Source organism: Bombina bombina, chromosome 1 (genome assembly GCF_027579735.1).
Source record: "Bombina bombina isolate aBomBom1 chromosome 1, aBomBom1.pri, whole genome shotgun sequence".
In the NCBI taxonomy this organism is placed as follows: Eukaryota; Metazoa; Chordata; class Amphibia; order Anura; family Bombinatoridae; genus Bombina; species Bombina bombina.
In genome coordinates, this window is record NC_069499.1 from 736,388,465 (window position 1) to 736,408,830 (window position 20,366).

The 20,366-nt window shown below is 37.0% G+C and overlaps 1 protein-coding gene across 3 annotated transcripts in view; it reads left to right on the forward strand.

The window, feature by feature from the left end:
• DOCK11 (dedicator of cytokinesis 11) overlaps positions 1–20,366 on the forward strand; it is a 923,283-nt gene that overhangs the window by 363,473 nt on the left and 539,444 nt on the right. For 2 of the 3 annotated variants that reach the window (XM_053699249.1, XM_053699251.1), the window contains exons 30-31: positions 10,375–10,486; positions 14,767–14,805. In XM_053699249.1, coding sequence (XP_053555224.1) covers positions 10,375–10,486; positions 14,767–14,805 — 151 coding nt within the window. The remainder of the gene's footprint in view (positions 1–10,374; positions 10,487–14,766; positions 14,806–20,366) is intronic. The other variant, XM_053699250.1, reaches the window with a different exon arrangement.

Genomic DNA, 20,366 nt, shown 5'->3' on the forward strand with positions numbered 1-20,366 from the left:
GATGCATACAATCATATAAATGCTTTTTGGTTGCACAGCTCAAATACTGTAGGTTATATGTGCACTCAAGAACACTGAAAACACTTAAAATATATAAATTGATTCTATAATCTAATAGAATGTATGCTAGAACACTGTCAGTTTCCCTGAATTACAGTTTTTCTGGTCTGATATCTGGCAAAGAAGGCTGGCCATTTTCTCTCCTCTTTACTCTTCCCCTCTTATTTCATTGTGATAACAGATGCTTGCTTTGGCTTCATCTGCTTAAAGGGACATAATACTCATATGCTAAATCACTTGAAACTGATGCAGTATAACTGTAAAAAGCTGAAAGGAAAATATCACCTGAGCATCTCTATGTAAAAAAGGAAGATATTTTACCTCACAATCTCCTCAGCTCAGCAGAGTAAGTTCTGTGTAAAAAGTTATACTCAGCTGCTCCCAGCTGCAGGTAAAAAAATAAAAAAAAATGAAGAAATGAACAGCAGCCAATCAGCATCAGCAGTGCTGAGGTCATGAACTCTTTTACTGTGATCTCATGAGATTTGACTTAACTCTCATGAGATTTCATAGTAAACTTCCTTTACCTGATTGGTGAAATAATATGAGAGTGCACAATGCTCATCCCTTCAGCTGTCCTAGGACAGACACACTAAAATGCTGCTTAGAAATCCTTTACAATGGGAGGTGGCTACTTTTACATAGAGATGTTCAGGTGATATTTTCTAGTCAGCTTTTTACAGCTATGCTGCATCACTTTCAAGTGTTTAAACATTTGGGTATTATGGCCCTTTAAGTATTCACCCTCGTTTACTACTATATGTATTTAAAAATATAATTTACTACTTTTTTATTTCATTAAAGGGATATGAAACCCCAAAACATTTATTTTTGTGATTCAGACAAAGCATACAATTTAAAAAAGTTTCCAATTTACTTATTAAATTTGCTTCATTCCCATTGTATTCATAGTTGAAGAGAAACCTAGTAAGGTGTCTGGAGCACTATATGGCAGGAAATAGTGCTGTAATCTAGTGCTCAAAAAGTATCTTTGTTAAAAAAAGCAGTAATGCACTACTGTAAGCTAGTTAACAGACTGGGTGAGCCAATAACACGAGGCTCCTGAGCCTACCTAGGTACCCTTTTAAACAAGGGATACCAAGAGAACAAAACAAATTAGATAACTGAAGTAAACTGGAATGTTGTTTAAAATCACATGCTTTATGTGAATCATGAAAGAAAAAAAAAATGGGTTTTATGTCCCTTTAATGAAAATCAATTCTTTATCAAGTTTGCTCAGAATAGCTATATTAGCTAAAACCATTTTGTCTTAATAGAAAATAATTTCCAAATTATTTTCTGAAGATACTGTTCTCTTGCAAGAATGGTATGTACAGTATATAATGTAGAAATAGAAAAAAAGTATAGGGTCTCTGTAGTTGCAGGCAGTCAGGCTTAAAAGGACAGTTCACCCAAAAACTTTCTCCCCTTTAAATTATTCCCAATGATCCTTTTTGCCTGCTAGAGTGTATTAATTGGTTGCAAGTAGCTCCTTTACTCCTATTTCAGCATTTGAAATAGCTGATTTAGCTTGTGGTTTTCCAACCTATACTGAAAGTTTTGATACTGGATTATAGGCTATTGACAAGTTTAAGTAAACACAGCCAGCAGAAGAAGTTACACTCTCAGTGGGATGCAGGATAGTTAAGTAATAAAATGATAATTTTCCATTGTTCTCTCTATGTATTGAGCTTTGGTGTTCCAGTCAAATAAAAAATAAGGAAGCAAGTCTGTGTACACAAAGTTATAACATAATGAGATCTGATATTACCTTAAGTTCAACCCCTTGTAATAGGTTGTGGTTTCAAAGCACAAAACCAGCTACTTCTACTTCATATACACAAATAAACCCGAAAATGCAATTTCTCAAATATTTTATACTCTGCAGGTGGTATAACAAGTCATTTAAAATACATTAATGGAAAAACAATTTTACTGTGTACTGTCCCTTTAATTAGGCAAAATTGTAGCTGATTCATTTAAGAAGTAAATTAGAAAATTGTTAAAATAGTTTGATCTGAATTATAAAAGAAACAGTTTGGGTTTTATGCCCCTTATAAGGGGACATGAACGTAGTATTGGAAACACCCAACAGTGCATTTCAAGTACCATTGGAAACAATATATAACTTTTTCACAAATGCTTCACAAAAAGTTATCACTACTAAGGTGATGCCAAATAGCAATATGTAAGTACATGCTGTTTACCCCAGATCAGCTTAGGTTCACTGCATGACAGATAATTGTTAAAGTAAAACTTTTTGCAAAACCTATGTATAGTGTACAAACAGGGCCGGCTGATAATATGCTGCCTGATTCTGAGAATGAAATTATGCCCCCCCCCCGTAGTAACATTACTGATAAGCATATCAACCTATTAGCCTGGCCGATGGCCTTACTAAGCCTGCCTACTTGCATACAACCAATGATTATGCACAATTGCACAATAATGTTGCCTTTGAACGATTTTGTGTCTTTGTGTATGATGAGGTTGCTGCTGGGGGCCTGCAACTTCCCCCACAGAGGACAGGAGTGTTCTGGGTCTGACAATGACTGACTCAGCCAATGAAGCGCTACAACTTGTCAAGTGCTTCCTGGGTCCGTTGACAGACTTTCATCTTAGCCAATCAGTGCCCTATTATAAGTAACTCCACGGGCGTGATCACAATGTTATCTATATGGCACAAATAAATTAACGCACTTTAGCACACATAAACTAACACCCTCATTAATTCCTTTCCGTACATTCTCCTTCTATACCTTTTAGTTTCATATTTTATATCTATCTATCTATCTATCTATCTATCTATCTATCTATATATATATTTTACACCATAATAAATAGGTGGAGCTAAATTATGCTAAGTATGTGGGTTTGGCAAAGTGGGCAGGACTTTAGGGCAGGGGGTGTGGTAACAATTTTCATGCAAGTTATTGATAGCTGCAAAGTGTCCCTTTCAAATGTTGGCAACTATGCAATAAGACAACCATATACATGGGGGCGGGGGGATCCTCAGTGGTGCCTGGTCTTCACCTGCCTTATCTCTGGCCCCTGTGTATGTCCCTCCCCCAGCAAACAGGGCTCATAGTGTATAGATTTGTCTTCACAAATATGGTAGAAGGGTTTCCAAGATTATGCATGTGTATGATATATAATATTTATATTTTATTTGCAACAGTTCTCTTTAAGCAGCCAAAGTATTCTGATTGACATGTAGCTATACACAACTGAAAGTCTCTCACATAAATTAGCTGTTTTTTACTACCCAGACCAGCAATATAAAGTTAAATAAAATTATCTTTTTAATTTGTGTCCTTTTATTTAACTTCCTTATTGTTGCCAATGTCTTTTCAATTAATCTGAGTATTTACACAACATTAAGTAAATCTTGCTATGGCACCAGGCTTAGTCTGTAGCAATACTCAAATGCAATTTATTGTGCAGGCAAATGCTATACCAATATTTACTTTTTCAAAACCAAACAATTAAATTATCACATGTTATTCATTCTCTTGATATCTTTCTTTGAAAATCAGTGACATAAGCTCAGGAGGGTACATCTGTCTGGAGCACTATATGGCAGCAGTTTTGCAAGAATGTTATTCATTTGCGATGTGTGGCGGACAGGATTCGCTATAGCGGATCATGTCTGTCCGCACCATGATAAATTTACCCTCACGAGTCATCACAAGTGGGAATATTCCCCTACTGACCACTAGCAGGAGGCAAAAGACACACCAGAGCTTTAAATCTATCTAACTTTCCATGATTCTCAGTCATGCATATAGCCAAGTATATGTATTATTGTATTTTTAGTAATGTATTTCATCCTCTGGGTATCTGCTTCTTTGTTTATCTAATCATAACTTTCACTGTCATTTTTATTTTTTTAATTTAAGTTATATACCTTGAAATACATTTGTTGTTTTACATCTGAATTAACCTTGCCCCACCACCTAGTGTTTCAGTGCATTTCAGTAATAGCCTCTTTTTTCTTAAATTTTGTTCTCTATAGTTTTTAAGGATTAACCCTTATTTTTACTGATTGGTGCTAGGGACTTTATAGTAGCAGCGCAGGGTGATAGCTCTATTTTAAATGAAAACTTATTCAATACCCCTGGGAAAGTATTCTGAACAGATCACTCCAAAGCCTGGTCTGGTATGTGGACCACACCTTCATGCGGTCTTGGGAGCTGGAGTAGACTTCTTGGACTATTTGTTTTTGGACCAAGAAGAGTTAGACTTCAAGGAGGATTTGGAATAGCCAGAACTTTGGGCAGATGGGGAATCTTTTTTAGCCTAAGATTGCCGAAAGGTAAGAAAATGCCCAGCAGATCTAAGCTTACCCTTAGATTTTGTATCCTGGGGCAGCAAAGCTCTCTTACCCCCAGAGAATGTGGCAATAATAGCATCCAGTTCAGGCCAAAACAAAGTTTTACCCAGGAAAAGGAAGAGAAAGCAGTTGGCGCTTAGAAACCATAAAAGCAGACCAAGGGCCTGATATTCAAAACCTTGCTGGCATGTAGAAAAATCAAGCAAAATCTTTGGGATCTTTTTTTTAGACCTTGTATTGTAATGTTGGAGCCTGTGTTTGGCATAAAGAACACTACATAGCAACATAAACATTCCTTAAGATAAATTTGTGTTTCGAAAAATGTTTAAGGGCCTCGCTGTATCATCTCGCCTGAGTGTCAAGGTTTTGAATTTCAGGACCCAAGACTTAAAGGAACAGTCTACTCCAGAATTGTTATTGTTTAAAAAGATAGAAAATCCCTTTAATACCCATTCCCCAGTTTTGCAAAACCAAAACAGTTATATTAATATACTGTTTACCTCTGTGATTACCTTGTATCTAAGCATCTGCAGACTGCCCTCTTATTTCAGTTCTTTTGACAGACTTGTGTTTTAGCCAATCAGTGCCCTCTCATAAGTAACTCCACGGGCGTGAGCAAAATGTTATCTTTATGGCACACATGAACTAATGCCCTGTAGCTTTGACAAACTGGCAAATGCATTCAGTTAAGAGGTGACCTTCAAGGGCTTAGAAATTAGCATATGAGCCTACTTAGGTTTAGCTTCAACTAAGAATACCAAGAGAACAAAGCAAATTTGATGATAAATGATAAAAGTAAATTTGAAAGTTGTTTAAAATGACATGCCCTATCTGACTCATGAAAGTTTCATTTTCACTAGACTGTGGCTTTAAGCGACTAGGCTCACTTAGCTAAAACAGCAAATGCAGCATTATAAGCATTAATGCAAATCATTCCACTGCTGCAACACAAAGAAAGGAATTTGCAGTTCTCAGGAATTTAATATGACCCTAAATCTCATCCAGAGTTGTTTCACCAGAAACAAGTCTCAGAGACTAGGACACCAAACAGCAGTAGCAGCAGATACATAGGCTACACTGGCTGCAGGTCTAAATATAAAACCAGCAAGCTGAAAGGATCGCCTATGAAAACCTTCATATTTTCTATCCATAGAACCATTAAAAGAGGACCTATCCTCCAAATGAATAGTGGTACGCCTAACCAAGGTGGAAATACCTGTCTACCTTAGAAACAATTTCCCAGATCTCTGTATTAACAGAAGGTAGAGGAAACATAGATTTGAAGTTACGTGAAACTCAAAGCTTTTTCTTTAATGATTCAGATAGAACATACCATTTCCAATTTACTTTTTTTTTAATCTAATTTGGTCCATTCTGTTGCTATCCTTTGTTGAAAAGCAGCAATGCACTGTTGGGAGCTACATGAACACATCGGATGAGCCAGTTAGAACAGGCATATATGTGCAGCCACCAATCAGAAGCTAGCTCCCAGTAGGGCACTGCTGCTCCTAAGCCTTCCTATGTATGTTTTTCAACAATGGATACCAGTACAGCAAAGTAATTCAGATGATAGAAGTAAATTGGAACATTGTTTAAAAGTACATGCTCTATCTCAATCATGAAAGAAAAAATGTGGTTTTCATGTGCCTTTAAATTTGTGAGATGTAAAAAAAGGAATACCTGGCATCTGCCATTCCTTAGAAGTAATTTCAGGACCTGAAGCAGACTTTAGAAAAAGAGAGAGACTGCTTAGGAGCTGCCTTAAAAAATGTGTCAATCTTCTTAACAGGTTGAAAAAACAAAATAACAAAAAGAGACAGATGAGCCACATGGCCCAATATTGTTTGATCCAAAAAATAAAAGCTTGTGTGTAAGGGGTACACTCACATTTATAAAAGCACCTCAATTAGTGCTGTAGAAGCAGTCTGGGATCTATAACAGTCACCCAGAAGACCGACCTCCTGGGTATGATGTGGAATCTGTATAGAAACAATAAAAGAGACATAGGGTGCCTATATGGCCTAGTATTGTTTAGGCAGTGATGTAAGTGAACAAATGTATAAGGTTACACTCACATTTCTTGTAGCATCTCCGTTGATGCTAATAGGGCAGGATGGGTTAAGGATTAAGCCTGATGAAACAGCCATTGGCTGAGAAACGCGTCGCTTGTGACTTTTAACATTTTAATAAAGTAGTTTTTTATACTTTAACACTTGCTGCCTTATACCTGGACTATTTTTTGAATATATTTTGGCCATCTGGCTGTTCTGATTTCTTATCCTGAGTGCCTTTGAACCAAGTCTGTTGGGTGACTGTACTGACCCCATCCTGCACTATTAGCATCAACGGAGATCCTACAATAAATGTGAGTGTAACCTTATACTTTTGTTCACTTACATCACTGCCTAAACAATACTAGGCCATATAGTCACCCTGTGTCTCTTTTATTGTTTCTATACAGATTCCACATTATACCCAGGAGGTCGGTCTTCTGGGTGACTGTTATAGATCCCAGACTGCTTCTACAGCACTAATTGGGGTGCTTTTATAAATGTGAGTGTACCCCTTACACACAAGCTTTTATTTTTTGGATCAAACAATATTGGGCCATGTGGCGCATCTGTCTCTTTTTGTTTTTTTAGACTGCTGTTCCTGGATCCTAGCCTGGATCATCACAGACTGCTGCCTCCATTGATATATATATATATGACTGTTCTGTTCTACTATATCATTTAGGATTGCTGCAATTGTGATGTTAGCATAATTTATGTTTCTATTATATTGACTAGCAGGTTGGACACACATTCAATTGTACTATCCTGACTATCACTTGTTAATTTGACCTTTTTTATATAGATATCTGATTAGGTAAATTTCATTATCTGTTTTACTCAAGTCAATTGTGACTTTATGGGCAGATAGATCTTCTGCTACTCTCATATTAACAATATTTTATTGTTTTATAGACCCATTCACCAGAATACTGTTATATTTTGGGCGCCCACTAATATTAGTTTCTTAACAGGTTGCTTGACTGTAGGAGGACAACCCTCTACCTCTAAAGCAATTAAATATTCCCACAATAAGGCATGCATATGCTCAAGCCTGAAGTTTAAGGACACGTCCTCTGCCACAACAGCAGGGTCCTGAGACTCAGAGAAACTATCCTCAGAACAGGAGTTCTCAGACTCAGAAAAAACCCTATCATTAATGGGTTACTTAGAGTGGCCGCTCCAAATGGAAGTCCCTGATGAGCTAAAGAAGGTTCACCTTCAAATCCTTGCAAACTTTTGGCTAAAGGCAAGCAAGCTAAAACATCGCTAATAGCAGAATGAATATAATCCTTAGGTTTTGGAGAAAGTGCAGATGTACTCTCCTGGGAGCAACCCTGATAGGGTAAAAACCCTTGGACACTTTGAATCCCAGTAAAATACTGTTTAGGCTTAGCAATAGACTCAGAGCTGATCAGGGACACACACCTGGCACTCCTTACAAAGCAAGCGCAAACTAGAAGGGATTAAAGTTACAGGATCTCCCTTCTAGATGATCAGCTGATGGTCCAGAGGTCCAAGCTGCACCAGTTTGCTCCATTTTAACAGGAAGGAAATAGCTTTTGTATCAGACTGAATAAAATAAGCAATATAAAGCATACAAATAGTTAAATCTGATGGGCAGAAATGGCACACCATAAAACTAATTAACCCTTAAAAGGTAAGCAGTAAACATAAACATAAGATACTGTTCAAATAATTGTCCAAAAAATGGTAAAACAGTAATAAAGGCTTATGCATACAGAAATCGAAGCACTCTACTAGAAACAAACAACAGCTCAGTAACTTGTACTATGGAGAGTTACTATCTAGATGTATCCTATTTTAGCTCAATTGCGCTTTTCAGAGAGGAGAACTTTCCTGAAGTATATTAGTGTGATCCTGCCTAACAATGTCAATACAGCCCTGAAATACCAGGCAGTCCCCTCTCAACAAGGGACTGTCAGGGTGCCAGGAATCAGACTGAGACGAGAAGTGCAAAAATAATCACACCTTTATTCATAGCAAAAAATAATAAAAAGTCCACAAGTCAAATAACAAGCCAGGAGTCAAAACCAGAGCTGGTAGTCAGACAAGCTGAGTCAGGAGCCAAAGCAAATAGTCAGACGAGCCGGAATCAGGAACAAGGAAAACAGCAGAGTTAGGAACAAACCAGGAATCAGGAACCAGGAAGGACGTCAGGCAGCCAGGTAATACACAGGAACTCTCACAAACAGGTCTGAGACAACAAGACAACACAAAGGCAAAGCATACTGAACAGAGACCCTTTAAATAATAAGTGATGACATCGCAATTCTGAGACTGCATCCTGTCTCACATGGATGATGCTGCAACAATGTAACATGAAACACAGCACTCACTGCACAGCCAGGAACAGGTTCACCAAACCCAGCATCGACATAAAGAAACAAAAATGTTCCAGCTGGTGCAAAAAGACTTTTATTGTGCAAACAGGGATACAAAAAAGCAACATTTCAGGCCCACACTTGGCCCTTTCTCAAGCTGGCGCGGAGCGGAGTTGACAGCGGAGCTAAGTTGACCACAGACCAAGACCTGCGACCGCGGAGCCATGGAGTGTGGAGGATCCTCTTCGTAAAATCGCCGCCGTACACTGACTATTAAATGCAAGGTACGCGTGTAAATATGACGTACCTTGCATTCCTATTAGCTATAAAAATTCAAATCAGCCAATAGGATGAGAGCTACTCAAATCCTATTGGCTGATTTGAATTAGCCAATAGGATTTGAGCTACTGAAATTTTATTTTTTGTAATTTTAGATTAATTTAATGTTAGTATTTTTTAGTTTTAAAGTAATGTTAGTTTTTTTTATTTTAATTGTAAATTAGTATTTTTTAATTGAATGTAATTGGGGATAATTTAGGGGGTGTTAGGTTAGGGGGTTTAGTAATTTAATTTATTTATTTGCATTGTGGGGGGTTGGCGGATTAGGGGTTAATATGTTAATTAAGTTTATTGCGTTGGTGGGGGATGGCGGTTTAGGGGTTAATAGTTTTAATAGGTACTTTGCGATATGGGTGAATGGCGGATTAGGGGTTAATAGTTTAATAAGGTATATTGGGTTGTGGGGTGATGGGGGTTTAGGGGTTAATCACTTTATTAAGTATATAGCGTTGTGGGGGGGTGGCAGATTAAGGGTTAATAGGTTAATTAAAAGTTTCATAATGTGGGAATTGGCAGATTAGGGGTTAATATAGTTTATTAGTTATTGTGGTGGGGGTTGGCGGTTGACAGGTAGATAGATATTGTGCATGCGTTAGGTGTTAGTTATTTTCAGGAGGTAGATAGATATTGCGCATGCGTTAGGTGTTTACAGTGCTCACATACTCATCGCAAGTCTTGTTGCGCCTACCTATGTGTGGCGAGGTGAAAATGGAGTAAAATGTCTCCATTTTCGTTGCGTAAGTCCTTGCGCTGAATATGTGATACCAATTCGCGAAGCGGTTCTATGTTAGCTTATGGGAGTAAAAATTGCGGGCGACGGGTGAAATATACATGCCGCATTTATATGAGGCGCTGTATATGTGATACCATAACCGCAGAAAACCGGCATTGCCGGCTTTTGCGGGCAACGCCGCATATATAATCTTGCCCCATGTCTAGCATGTCTAAGTCAAGAGTACCATCGACTTCTGCATCAAATATAAAGGTTTAAAGGTTAAAAATGTTTCTTTATATGGGATTAAATATAATTTTTCCAAACTGCATATAATTTAGTTATTTATGCAAAAGTGTTTTGTTTTTTTAACCAAAGCTTTGAATATTTTGATGTGTCCCTTTCTAATTGGTCTATTATATTCACACATATTTATTTGAATGCTATTCAATCATGCTTTAGTCTAGTCTAATATGCATGTGCATTGATATACTTATTAGACATTAAGGACATCTGTTCTCTTTCTTTGCATAGATTCTAACAGAATGCAAATTTGAGTTTCTACAAACAATTTGCAACCATGAACATTTCATTCCTTTAAATCTCCCAATGACCTTTGCAAGACCTAAGATGCCAAGAGTCCAAGGTAACTAATTATATCTGTAAACATAAAATAATCTTTGTCTTTTAACACTGCTTACAACAAGGTTTCCTGTACCTTTAACTAATCTTTGACAAAAACATAAATATGATATAGCATTAATAAAAAAATAATTATTTTTAAAGCTAACTTACAAATGTGTGTTTTTCCACGATAGAATAATGCTATAACATTTTAGTAATTTTAGTTTTTATTTAATATATATATATATATATATATATATATATATATATATATATTTTTTTTTATTGATAAAATTGATGGAGTGATGTCAGCAATTATGTCTTTGATGAGGTCACATGTCATGTAATGTGTAGTGTCAAGCATAGTATTGTGATGTCATGTGCGATGTCAGATATGATGACATTAACAGTGTTACTAATAATGTCATGTGGCTTGTAACATAAGAATCAATTACATTTATCAAGGGGTTGGCTGGTTTAATTTTGTAGCTTTTGAATGTTTATATGAAAAGTTAATCTTTTGCATTACTGTATATTGTTTTGCCTAGATTTGCCCTTGTAATTAAAAAAAACCCCTTGATCACAATTAATTTTAAACTTAAAACAGTGTAAGTAGAATGTTGTGGTGCCTTAACCCGTTAAAAAAACAAGTTTTTGTTTGCTTTTCTAATAGATACATTTTTGCAGTTTTCAAATGCAACGGGTTTTACCATTTGAAAATGCATTTTGCCATTTCAGCCCCCCATTCTGATCCATTTGATTTTGTATGGCAAAAAACTTTATATTTAACTTTTCTTTTTATGGCATTTCATTCCATTTGAATGACAACATTGTAGTAAAAACAAATTACATCTGTAATGTGTTAGAGCATGCAATTTTAAGACTTTCGATCCTAGAGTACTATGTGTTTAACCTCCTCAAAGAGGTTAAACACTCAGTAGAAATACTGATTGGGACTCGCAGAGCACTGCTGGTTCAGAGGAGAAAACACCAATGATCCAATCAGCAATGCAGATCAGTGGTGTTTTCCCCTCTGGACCAGCAGTGCTCTGCGATTTCCAAGCTATATTTCTACTGTGTTTTAACCCTTTTACAGGTGTTAAACACAGTAGTCTAAAGCCAATAGTCTTAAAATTACATGTATTTTTTTTACTATAATGACCCATTAAGCTGATCTAATTATATCTAATATGTTTTCTTACTCAAAAACCAATAACACCATCAGCACAAAAATATAAGGAGTAATAAATACAAAGATGGTATATAGAGGCTTACATGAAGGCTTATTTAAAATGACGTGTTGTATAAAGTTTCAACTGGATCACAGTTTAGATACTTCCCCAATAGCTCTTGGTCACAGAAGAACACATATTAATTAAAGAAGCAAAGTGCAACACACAATGTAAAACTATAATACAAGTGCTTCTGAGCAGTCATTGGATCATGAGACAGGAGCAATGAGAATCAGCTGTTGTCAGATGGAGACTGCAATTGAATGCAGAGCAGAACGCACTTCAGTACCGATTCTCTTTTGTAAGTGTTTTGCAAGCACTTGTATTATGTTTTTTATTTGACTTTGTGAGTTGTGCTTTCCTTGTATGTATATGTTTTCTTACACTCGATACGGCAATATAGCAAAACCGCTGGTTCTCCAGATGTTGCAGTAGTAATTCAATTGAACATATTCTAATTTTGTACTTATTGCTAAAGTGAATGTATGGTTATTCTAATCAAAGCTAAATTGATTGAAATATACTGTATATATCAAAACGTATTAATGAATTCACTCAAAATGTTCCAGTTTTGTAAAGACTGCTAAATCAGATTCATATGCCATACCTAAGAAAAAATGGTCTCTCCACTCCAAATATATAACTGCTTGTAATGTACTTATCTGCTATGACCAACTTTGCATGTGCATGAAACCATCATTTCCTAATTTTCTCATTATTATTAGACCACATTTCAAATCTGTAGGTGACTACAAATATTCAGAATGGTGACCAAAAAAATATAGTTTATTTTGTTTTTCTAAGTTCTTAAACCCACAAATGAAGAAAAACATATTTGGCCTTTGTGTGTGCATTTAGTATAAATTCTAAATTTAAACTCTTTGCCTCCCAAAATCTCTATATATTTTCTTATAGATGAAAAAAAGTGGTCTGTAGGCGTTTTAGCCTTATGACAGTTGTTCTTGCATGCTGAATCTGTTTGACCTGATAAATAACGTTGACCTACATTTGAGCTTGTTTTCAAGCAATGTGAAAACCTTGGTGCGAGTAAAGCAAAACGAGCCTATTAATTGTACATTAAACCTTAGTTGTATCTACTATATAGTTTATCTATTAAAGTGTTGCTAAGTGCCACCGATAAAAAACAAATGGTGTAGGGGTTTCATCCATCCCATTTTTATTTACTAACATCCTCAATCTTCAGCTATCTCAGGAGATCCAATTTAAAAATAAAACTCTAAAGCACTTCCTCATAGCAATTATTTTTGCTGACAAATGCATTCTGGTCCCTATTTAGTTGATAAAAACTTAGTATTGTAACGTTATTCACTCGCACTGTGTAAGTAAATGAGGTTTAAAATCAGACTTAAAGTGAAATTAAATCCAATTTCTTTCTTTCATTATTCAGATAGCGCATACCATTTTAAACAACTTTCCAATTTACTTATATTATTTAATTTGCTTCCTTCTCTTGTTATCCTTTGCTAAAGGTTTATCAAGGAAAGCTCAGGAGCAGCAAATAACCTAGGTTCTAGCTTCTGATTCGTTGATGCATATCTATACCGATTGTCATTGGCTCACCCATGTGTTCAGTTAGAAACCAGTAGTGCATTGCTGCTCCTTCAACAAATGATACCAAAAGAATGAAACAAATTTGATAATAGAAGTAAACTGGAAATTTGTTTAAAATTGTATGTTATACCTAAATCATGAAAGAAAAAAATTGTGTTTCTTGTCCCTTTAAAGTAAAGGTAAACTTTGGTGAATGAAAGCCCGTTTTTTAAAAATACTATTAAAAACAGGGGGTTTGTTTAAAAAATTACCTTTTTTTCTTTTCACAGCTAGAGCAGCTTCCCCCACCTAGAGATCCTCTATTCACATGTCAGCAATGACTAATCTGGCTTCCTCCAATAACAGCATGGCCTCAGGCAATGACTACCCTGGGGGGAAAGCTGTGATTGGAGGAAGCAGGATTAGTCATTGCTGACGTGTGAATAGAGAATCTCTAGGTGGGGGAAGCTGCTCTAGCTGTGAAAATGAAAAAAAGGTCCTTTTTTTTAAAAAAATGGCTGCTTCAAAACCTCAAAGCTAATATTAGAAGGAACTTAGGTTTGTCTGTGAATGTAGCTTTGAGGAACTTCTTACATGTTGGGTGGAGGGAGGAATAAGTGTGGTGGGTGTTGCTGTAGTATCTTTTGTACAAAATATTATAACCCCCCCACCCATACCAATAGCCGTAGGTGTGTAGGTTCTAATCCTTACCCTACCTGACCCTCTAGTTTGTTTCTGTTTTTACTGCAGTACACACTCTGCTCAAATTTGAGTAGGACCAGTAAGTTTCCAGATTGAAAATAGCCCATTACTTTTTTGATGACACAAATAACTTAGAAGATTGAGATAACACGTGGGACCTTTACAATCTTCAATACAAATTAAAGATGAAAAAACCTCAGAAACTTTAAGACCTGAATATAAAGGGAAGAGACAATACAAAAAAAACTACAGGTCTTATAGATACCTAGGAAATTCACAACAAAACAGTTGTCTCACAAGTGTCTGTTGCATCTATAATATATTTTAAATTGAACAGTAATAAAAAAAATTACGTTTACTAGGGATCTTAAAAAATAAATCCTGAAACTAATGATCAGGTTGCATCCATCCAATATAATGTTCACAACAAAATATCTCCCCACCAAGGAACTTAAAAGTCTCACTGGTGTATATATGTTAAATATTAAAAGAAAAACAGGAGAGGAACTAAAATTAATTTAAATTTTAAGACAAGTAAAAAGGGTATGATTCCCACAGCTTAACATATAGTTAAATGAACCAGTATGTGTTCTTCTGATAAAAATGCTGCTGTAAAAGTAGGTGATCACATTTGTGTGAAAACTATCCTTTGCATGTGTTTATGCCTCGTGTTCTCGGCCCTTTTGCCTGGTGAAGCGTCTAACACTGACTTCCCAAAACCCACTTGTTTTTTAAAAGCTTCGCTATATTTTAGCACAACATGTGATTATGACAATATTTTTATATTTCTGCCTTTTCTTTCTTACAAAACCATTAGATTTGTTTTCTTATGCTGTGGAACGATTCACTTCTGTAGGTAGGTTGCATGGGGAGATCATTTCTATTAATCAAAGCTGATATGATACATTTGTGATAAATTAACATTATTAACAATTTTGAACATGGCTTACAATAGCTTCCTCTATTACTAACCTCATTAATAAGTCACCAATGATAAGCTAACATCTGGTCTCTCAATAATGGGAAAAAAAGTAAAATATTGCTTTCCTTTCATCAGTTGTTTATAATAATAATTAATGTCCAAGTTTAAAATCCTCAGGCAAGACATGGTCAAGCAATAAGAAAACGATGTATTATTGGCTAAAGTTATAAAATAACTGTGCACTGTCTGGGGAAAATACTAATTCGATGTGATAATAAAATAAATAATACATAATTATTCTATTATTTTAAGAGAATGCATTCTTTTCTCGAAAGGTTTTCTTTTAATTGATATACTGGTGTGTATGTATGTAACTTGGAAAAGCTAATCACTTCCTCATAGTCTGCAGAATTCCTCCCTTCTCCCTATATAATAAATTCTTGGTATTGCAGGCTGTAGCCCTGCTCAAATAGAATTGCTTCTTTTGTTTTGTTTTTTAGCTTTTTTTGCTTTTTAAATGAAGAGATAAGACCACTCTCTAAAGATAATTTTCTGCTGCTGCTGCTGCAAAGACCAACCACACTCTGACCTTTTTTGCCTGTGACTGCAGACCTAATACACAAGAATAACTGAGTTGATTTTCCATCAAAATCTTTGTCTATTGCTGTGCTCTCAATGGAGATTTTGTGAGGATCTCCTACGTATTGGGTATTCATGTGGAAGCTAGCAAGGGTGTCTGAGGGTTTCACTGGAACAGAGTGCTTCTAGGGACTGAGGGTTTCAGTATCCTTCATTCATAGTTGAATTGAACTCACCAGTGAGAACAGCAGTACCTCTAAACATATATTCAGTAATATTATCAGAAAACCCTATTCATTAGCTTTTTTTTATTTTAGATTTATTTATTTTTTGCACTTGAAACTGCATTTTCTGGCTTGTAGCTATGATGTTTGCAGACATCAGACTTTTTAATTATACACTTATTAAGCATTTTCTCTTTCATTTGTAACAACTAACATTAACTCCCTAATAGCTAAACTGTATAGCATTATAAACATGAATAAATCATGTGCTTGTAACACTACAGGAGTGAATGTTATGCATTTATCACTGTAAAATATTTTATTTTAAATAAGTATTTTTCTGCATAATTTTGGTGCTATTTTTCTGACATTCTCACATCAAATATAGCTTGTAAGGATTTGTTATAATTCATGGGACAAAAAGGGGTGCGCAGCTGATAGGCAGACACCAAGGCCCAGACTAAAAGTGGTGCACTAATATTTCTAGCAATATTGCTGGACAATACTACAATTATCTCGAAAATTGAGAGTTACAAGTCCATGGTAAAATATATTTACCATAGAAAGTTTAGCACGGCCGACATTGCTCTAGTGCACCCAATACTATCAATGTATATCACGACCACTTAAAATATTGCTGATATTACATTTGGGATGCATACTATATTTTTACATAGGGTAAATATTTCCTATTCTTGCAAGATTATTTTCTCATACCCGTATCAGCTGAATGGCTTCACGCGTTTCCTTAGTCTATTCCCTTAGAGGTTAGTCCTCTGAAGAATGTTGTAAGGGGGCACACGCCAAGGTTTACATTGGCAACCATTGGTGTTCTTTGACTACGGTCACTGGTGTGATGGTATACTGGTTGGAAACATCGTTTGAGACTATTGGTCAGTATTTTCCCTGGATAAGATCCAGGACTGAATTTTATGCCGGATGGATAGCTCAGCATGCTAAGGCAGTGTGGCTGAGCTCTGTAGCAACCCAAGGGTTGCAGGTTTGATCCCCGGCAAGGTCAACTCAGCCTTTCATCCTTCTGAGGTCAATAAAATGTGCAGCACTTTGAAGCCCTTATCTGTGATTAGCCGTGCTTTATAAGTGCCCAATACATACATACATACATTTAAAGGATAAGAGGGGTTCAGGACTCCTGAGCATTAGAGATAGTGTTTCAGGGATGCCAGCTGGAATTCAGAAATTCTTCCCCCAGAGGAAGGTTTCTTCTTTCTCGATTGTCTGTAGACCAGATACAGAGAGAGGCATTCTTGCACTGTGCAAGAGACCTCCCCTCCATAAGAGTCATCTTTCCCGTTCCTACTCAGGAACAAGGACAGGGGTTTTATTCCAACCTGTTTGTAGTTCCCAAAGAGGAGGAGATCTTCAGATCTATCTTAGATCTCAAAAGTTTTGGACAAGTTTCTCAGAGTTCAATCGTTCGAGATGGAAACTATCCGTACCATTCTTCCATTGATTCAAGAAGGTCAATTTATGTCAACGGTGGATTTAAATGATGTGTACCTTCATTTTCCTATCCACAAGGATCATCACAAGTTCCTAAGTTTTGTCCTTCTAGACAAACATTATCAGTTTGTGGCTCTTCCTTTCGATCAGGCTACGACACACAGAATTTTCACTATGGTTCTAGGGTCTTTATTGGCGGTTGTACGGCCGCAAAGCATAGCAGTGGTGCCTTATCTGGACGACATTCTTTTCCAGGCGTCATCATTTCAACTAGCGAAGTCTCATACAGACATCATACTTTCCTTCCTAGGGACCCACGGGTGGAAGGTAAACTTGGATACGAGTTTGTTGGTTCCTCAGATACCCTTTCTGTGAACTGTTATTGACTCTGTTTCAATTAAGTTTTTTCTGACGGAGGTCAGAACGTTTACAATCCTCACTGCTTGACGGTCACTTCACTCCAATCCTCGTCCGTCAGTGGCTCAGTGCATGGAGGTGATCGGATTGATGTTGATGGCAATTGACATCGTTCCGTCTGTTCATTTTCCTCTCAGGTCTCTGTAGCTAAGCATGCTCAGGCAATGGAATGGAGATTATACAGATTTGTCTCCTCAAATAGATCTAGACCAGGAGATGAGGATCTTTCTTCTATGGTGGTTGTCGCTGGATCATCTTCTCAGGGGTCCTGCCTTTGCAGACCTTCGTGGGTGATAGTGACACCGGATGTCAGCCTGGTAGGGCGGGGAGCAGTCTGGAATTCTCTAGGAGCTCGGGGTGTGTGGACTCAGACAGAGGGGGGTAGTTATCAAGCCGTCTACTTTACCTGCCTTCGCCGGTCCAATACGCCCGCCTAAGCTCGCCTACCATCGCCGCCGCGGACCTGCAAAATTTCGCCTAAGTTATCAAAAAAAGCTGTCAAAAAGCCGCGCACCAAGTACGGGGCGATGAGCAGCGGACTGTGATAGTTATCACTGATCCGATCTCGCTGCTCTTCGGCTTTTTGACAGCTTTATTGCTAGCCTGTCACTAAACACCCACACTAACTACACTGTTCTACCCCCTATACCGGCACCCCCGGAGCCCCCCGCAACTAAATAAAGTTATTAACCCCTAAACCGCCGCTCCTAGACCCCGCCGCAACTATAATAAATGTATTAACCCCTAAACTGCCGCTCCCGGACACCGCCGCCACCTACATTATACCTAGTAACCCCTATCCTGCCCCCCCTATACCGCCGCCCTCTATAATAAAGTTATTAACCCCTATCCTGCTGATCCCGGACCTCGCCGCAACTAAATAAATAGTTTAACCCCTAAACCGCCGCTCCCGGACCCCGCCACAACCTATATTAAACTTATTAACCCCTAATCTGCCCCCCCCTACACCGTCACCACCTATAATACATTTATTAACCCCTATCCTGCCCCCCCTACACCGCCGCCACTGTAATAAAATTATTAACCCCTAAACCTAAGTCTAACACTAACCCTAACACCCCCCCTAACTAAAATATTAATTAAATAAATCTAAATAATATTTCTCTTATTAACTAACTTAATCCTATTTAAAACTAAATACTTACCTTTAAAATAAACCCTAATATAGCTTCAATATAAATAATAATTATATTGTAGCTATCTTAGGATTTATTTTTATTTTACAGGCAACTTTCAATTTATTTTAACTAAGTACAATAGCTATTAAATAGTTATTAACTATTTAATAGCTACCTAGTAAAATAGAGAGAAATTAACCTGTAAAATAAAAACTAACCTAAGTTACAATTACACCTAACACTACACTATACTTTAATAAATTAATCCTATTTAAAACTAAATACTTACCTGTAAAATAAACCCTAAGATAGCTACAATATAATTAATAATTACATTGTAGCTATTTTAGGATTTATATTTATTTTACAGGTAACTTTGTATTTATTTTAGATAGTTAGAATAGTTATTAAATAGTTATCAGATTGAGCTCGCATTCTATTGGCCGATCTGGTGGACATGTCATTTCAGCCACCATGGAGGTTTCCATTGCGGAAAGACCTCATTCAGGGACTTTTTCCATCATCCGAATCTAGTTTCTCTACAGCTAACTGCTTGGAGATTGAACGCTTGATTTTAGCTAAGCGAGGGTTTTCTGATTCGGTCATAGATACCTTGATTCAGGCACGTAAGCCTGTTACTAGAAAGATTTATCATAAGATATGGCGTGTATATCTTTATTGGTGCGAATCCAAAGACTACTCATGGAGTGGGTTTGGGATTTCCAAGATTTTGTCTTTTCTCCAAAAAAGGATTGGATAAAGGGGTTGTCAGCAAGTTCCTTAAAGGGACAGATTTCTGCTTTGTCTATTTTGTTACACAAGCGTCTGGCGGATATTCCAGATGTCCTATATTTTGTCAGGCTCTGATTAGACTCAGGCCTGTGTTTAGACCAATTGCTCCTCCTTGGAGTTTGAATTTAGTTCTTAAAGTTCTTCAAGGGGTTCTGTTTGAACTTATGCATTCCATAGATATTAAGCTATTATCTTGGAAAGTTTTATTTTTGGTCGCTATTTCTTATGCTTGCAGAATATCTGAGTTTTCTGCATTACAATGTGATTCTCCTTATTTTATTTTTTATTCGGATAAGGTGGTGTTACGTACCAAACCTGTTTTTCTTCTTAAGGTTGTTTCACATAAAAGTATTAGTCAGGACATTGTTTCTTGTGTCCTAATCCTTCTTCTAAGAAGGAGCGGCTGTTACATAATTTGGACGTGGTCTGTGCCTTGTAGTTTTACTTACAAGCAACTAAGAATTTTTGTCAATCATCTTCCCTGTTTGTTGTGTTTTCTGGGATGCGTACAGGTCGGATAGCTACGGCTACCTCTCTATCATTGTGACTGAAGAGTATAATCCATTTTGCATATGAGACTGCCGGCCAGCAGCCTCCTGAACGAATTAAGGCTCATTCCACTGGGGCTGTGGCTTCCTCATGGGCTTTCGGAGATGATGCTTCTGTTGAACAGCTTTGCAGAGCTGCAACTTGGTTGTCTCTTCACACTTTTCTACATTTTACAATTTGTTACTTTTGCCTTGTCTGAGGCTGCCTTTGGGAGAAGAGTTCTTCAAGCAGTGGTGCCTTCCGTATTAGGTTCCCTGTCTTGTCCCTCCCTTTTCATCCGTGTACTATAGCTTTGGTATTGTATCCCATAAGTAAGGATGAAATCCCTGGA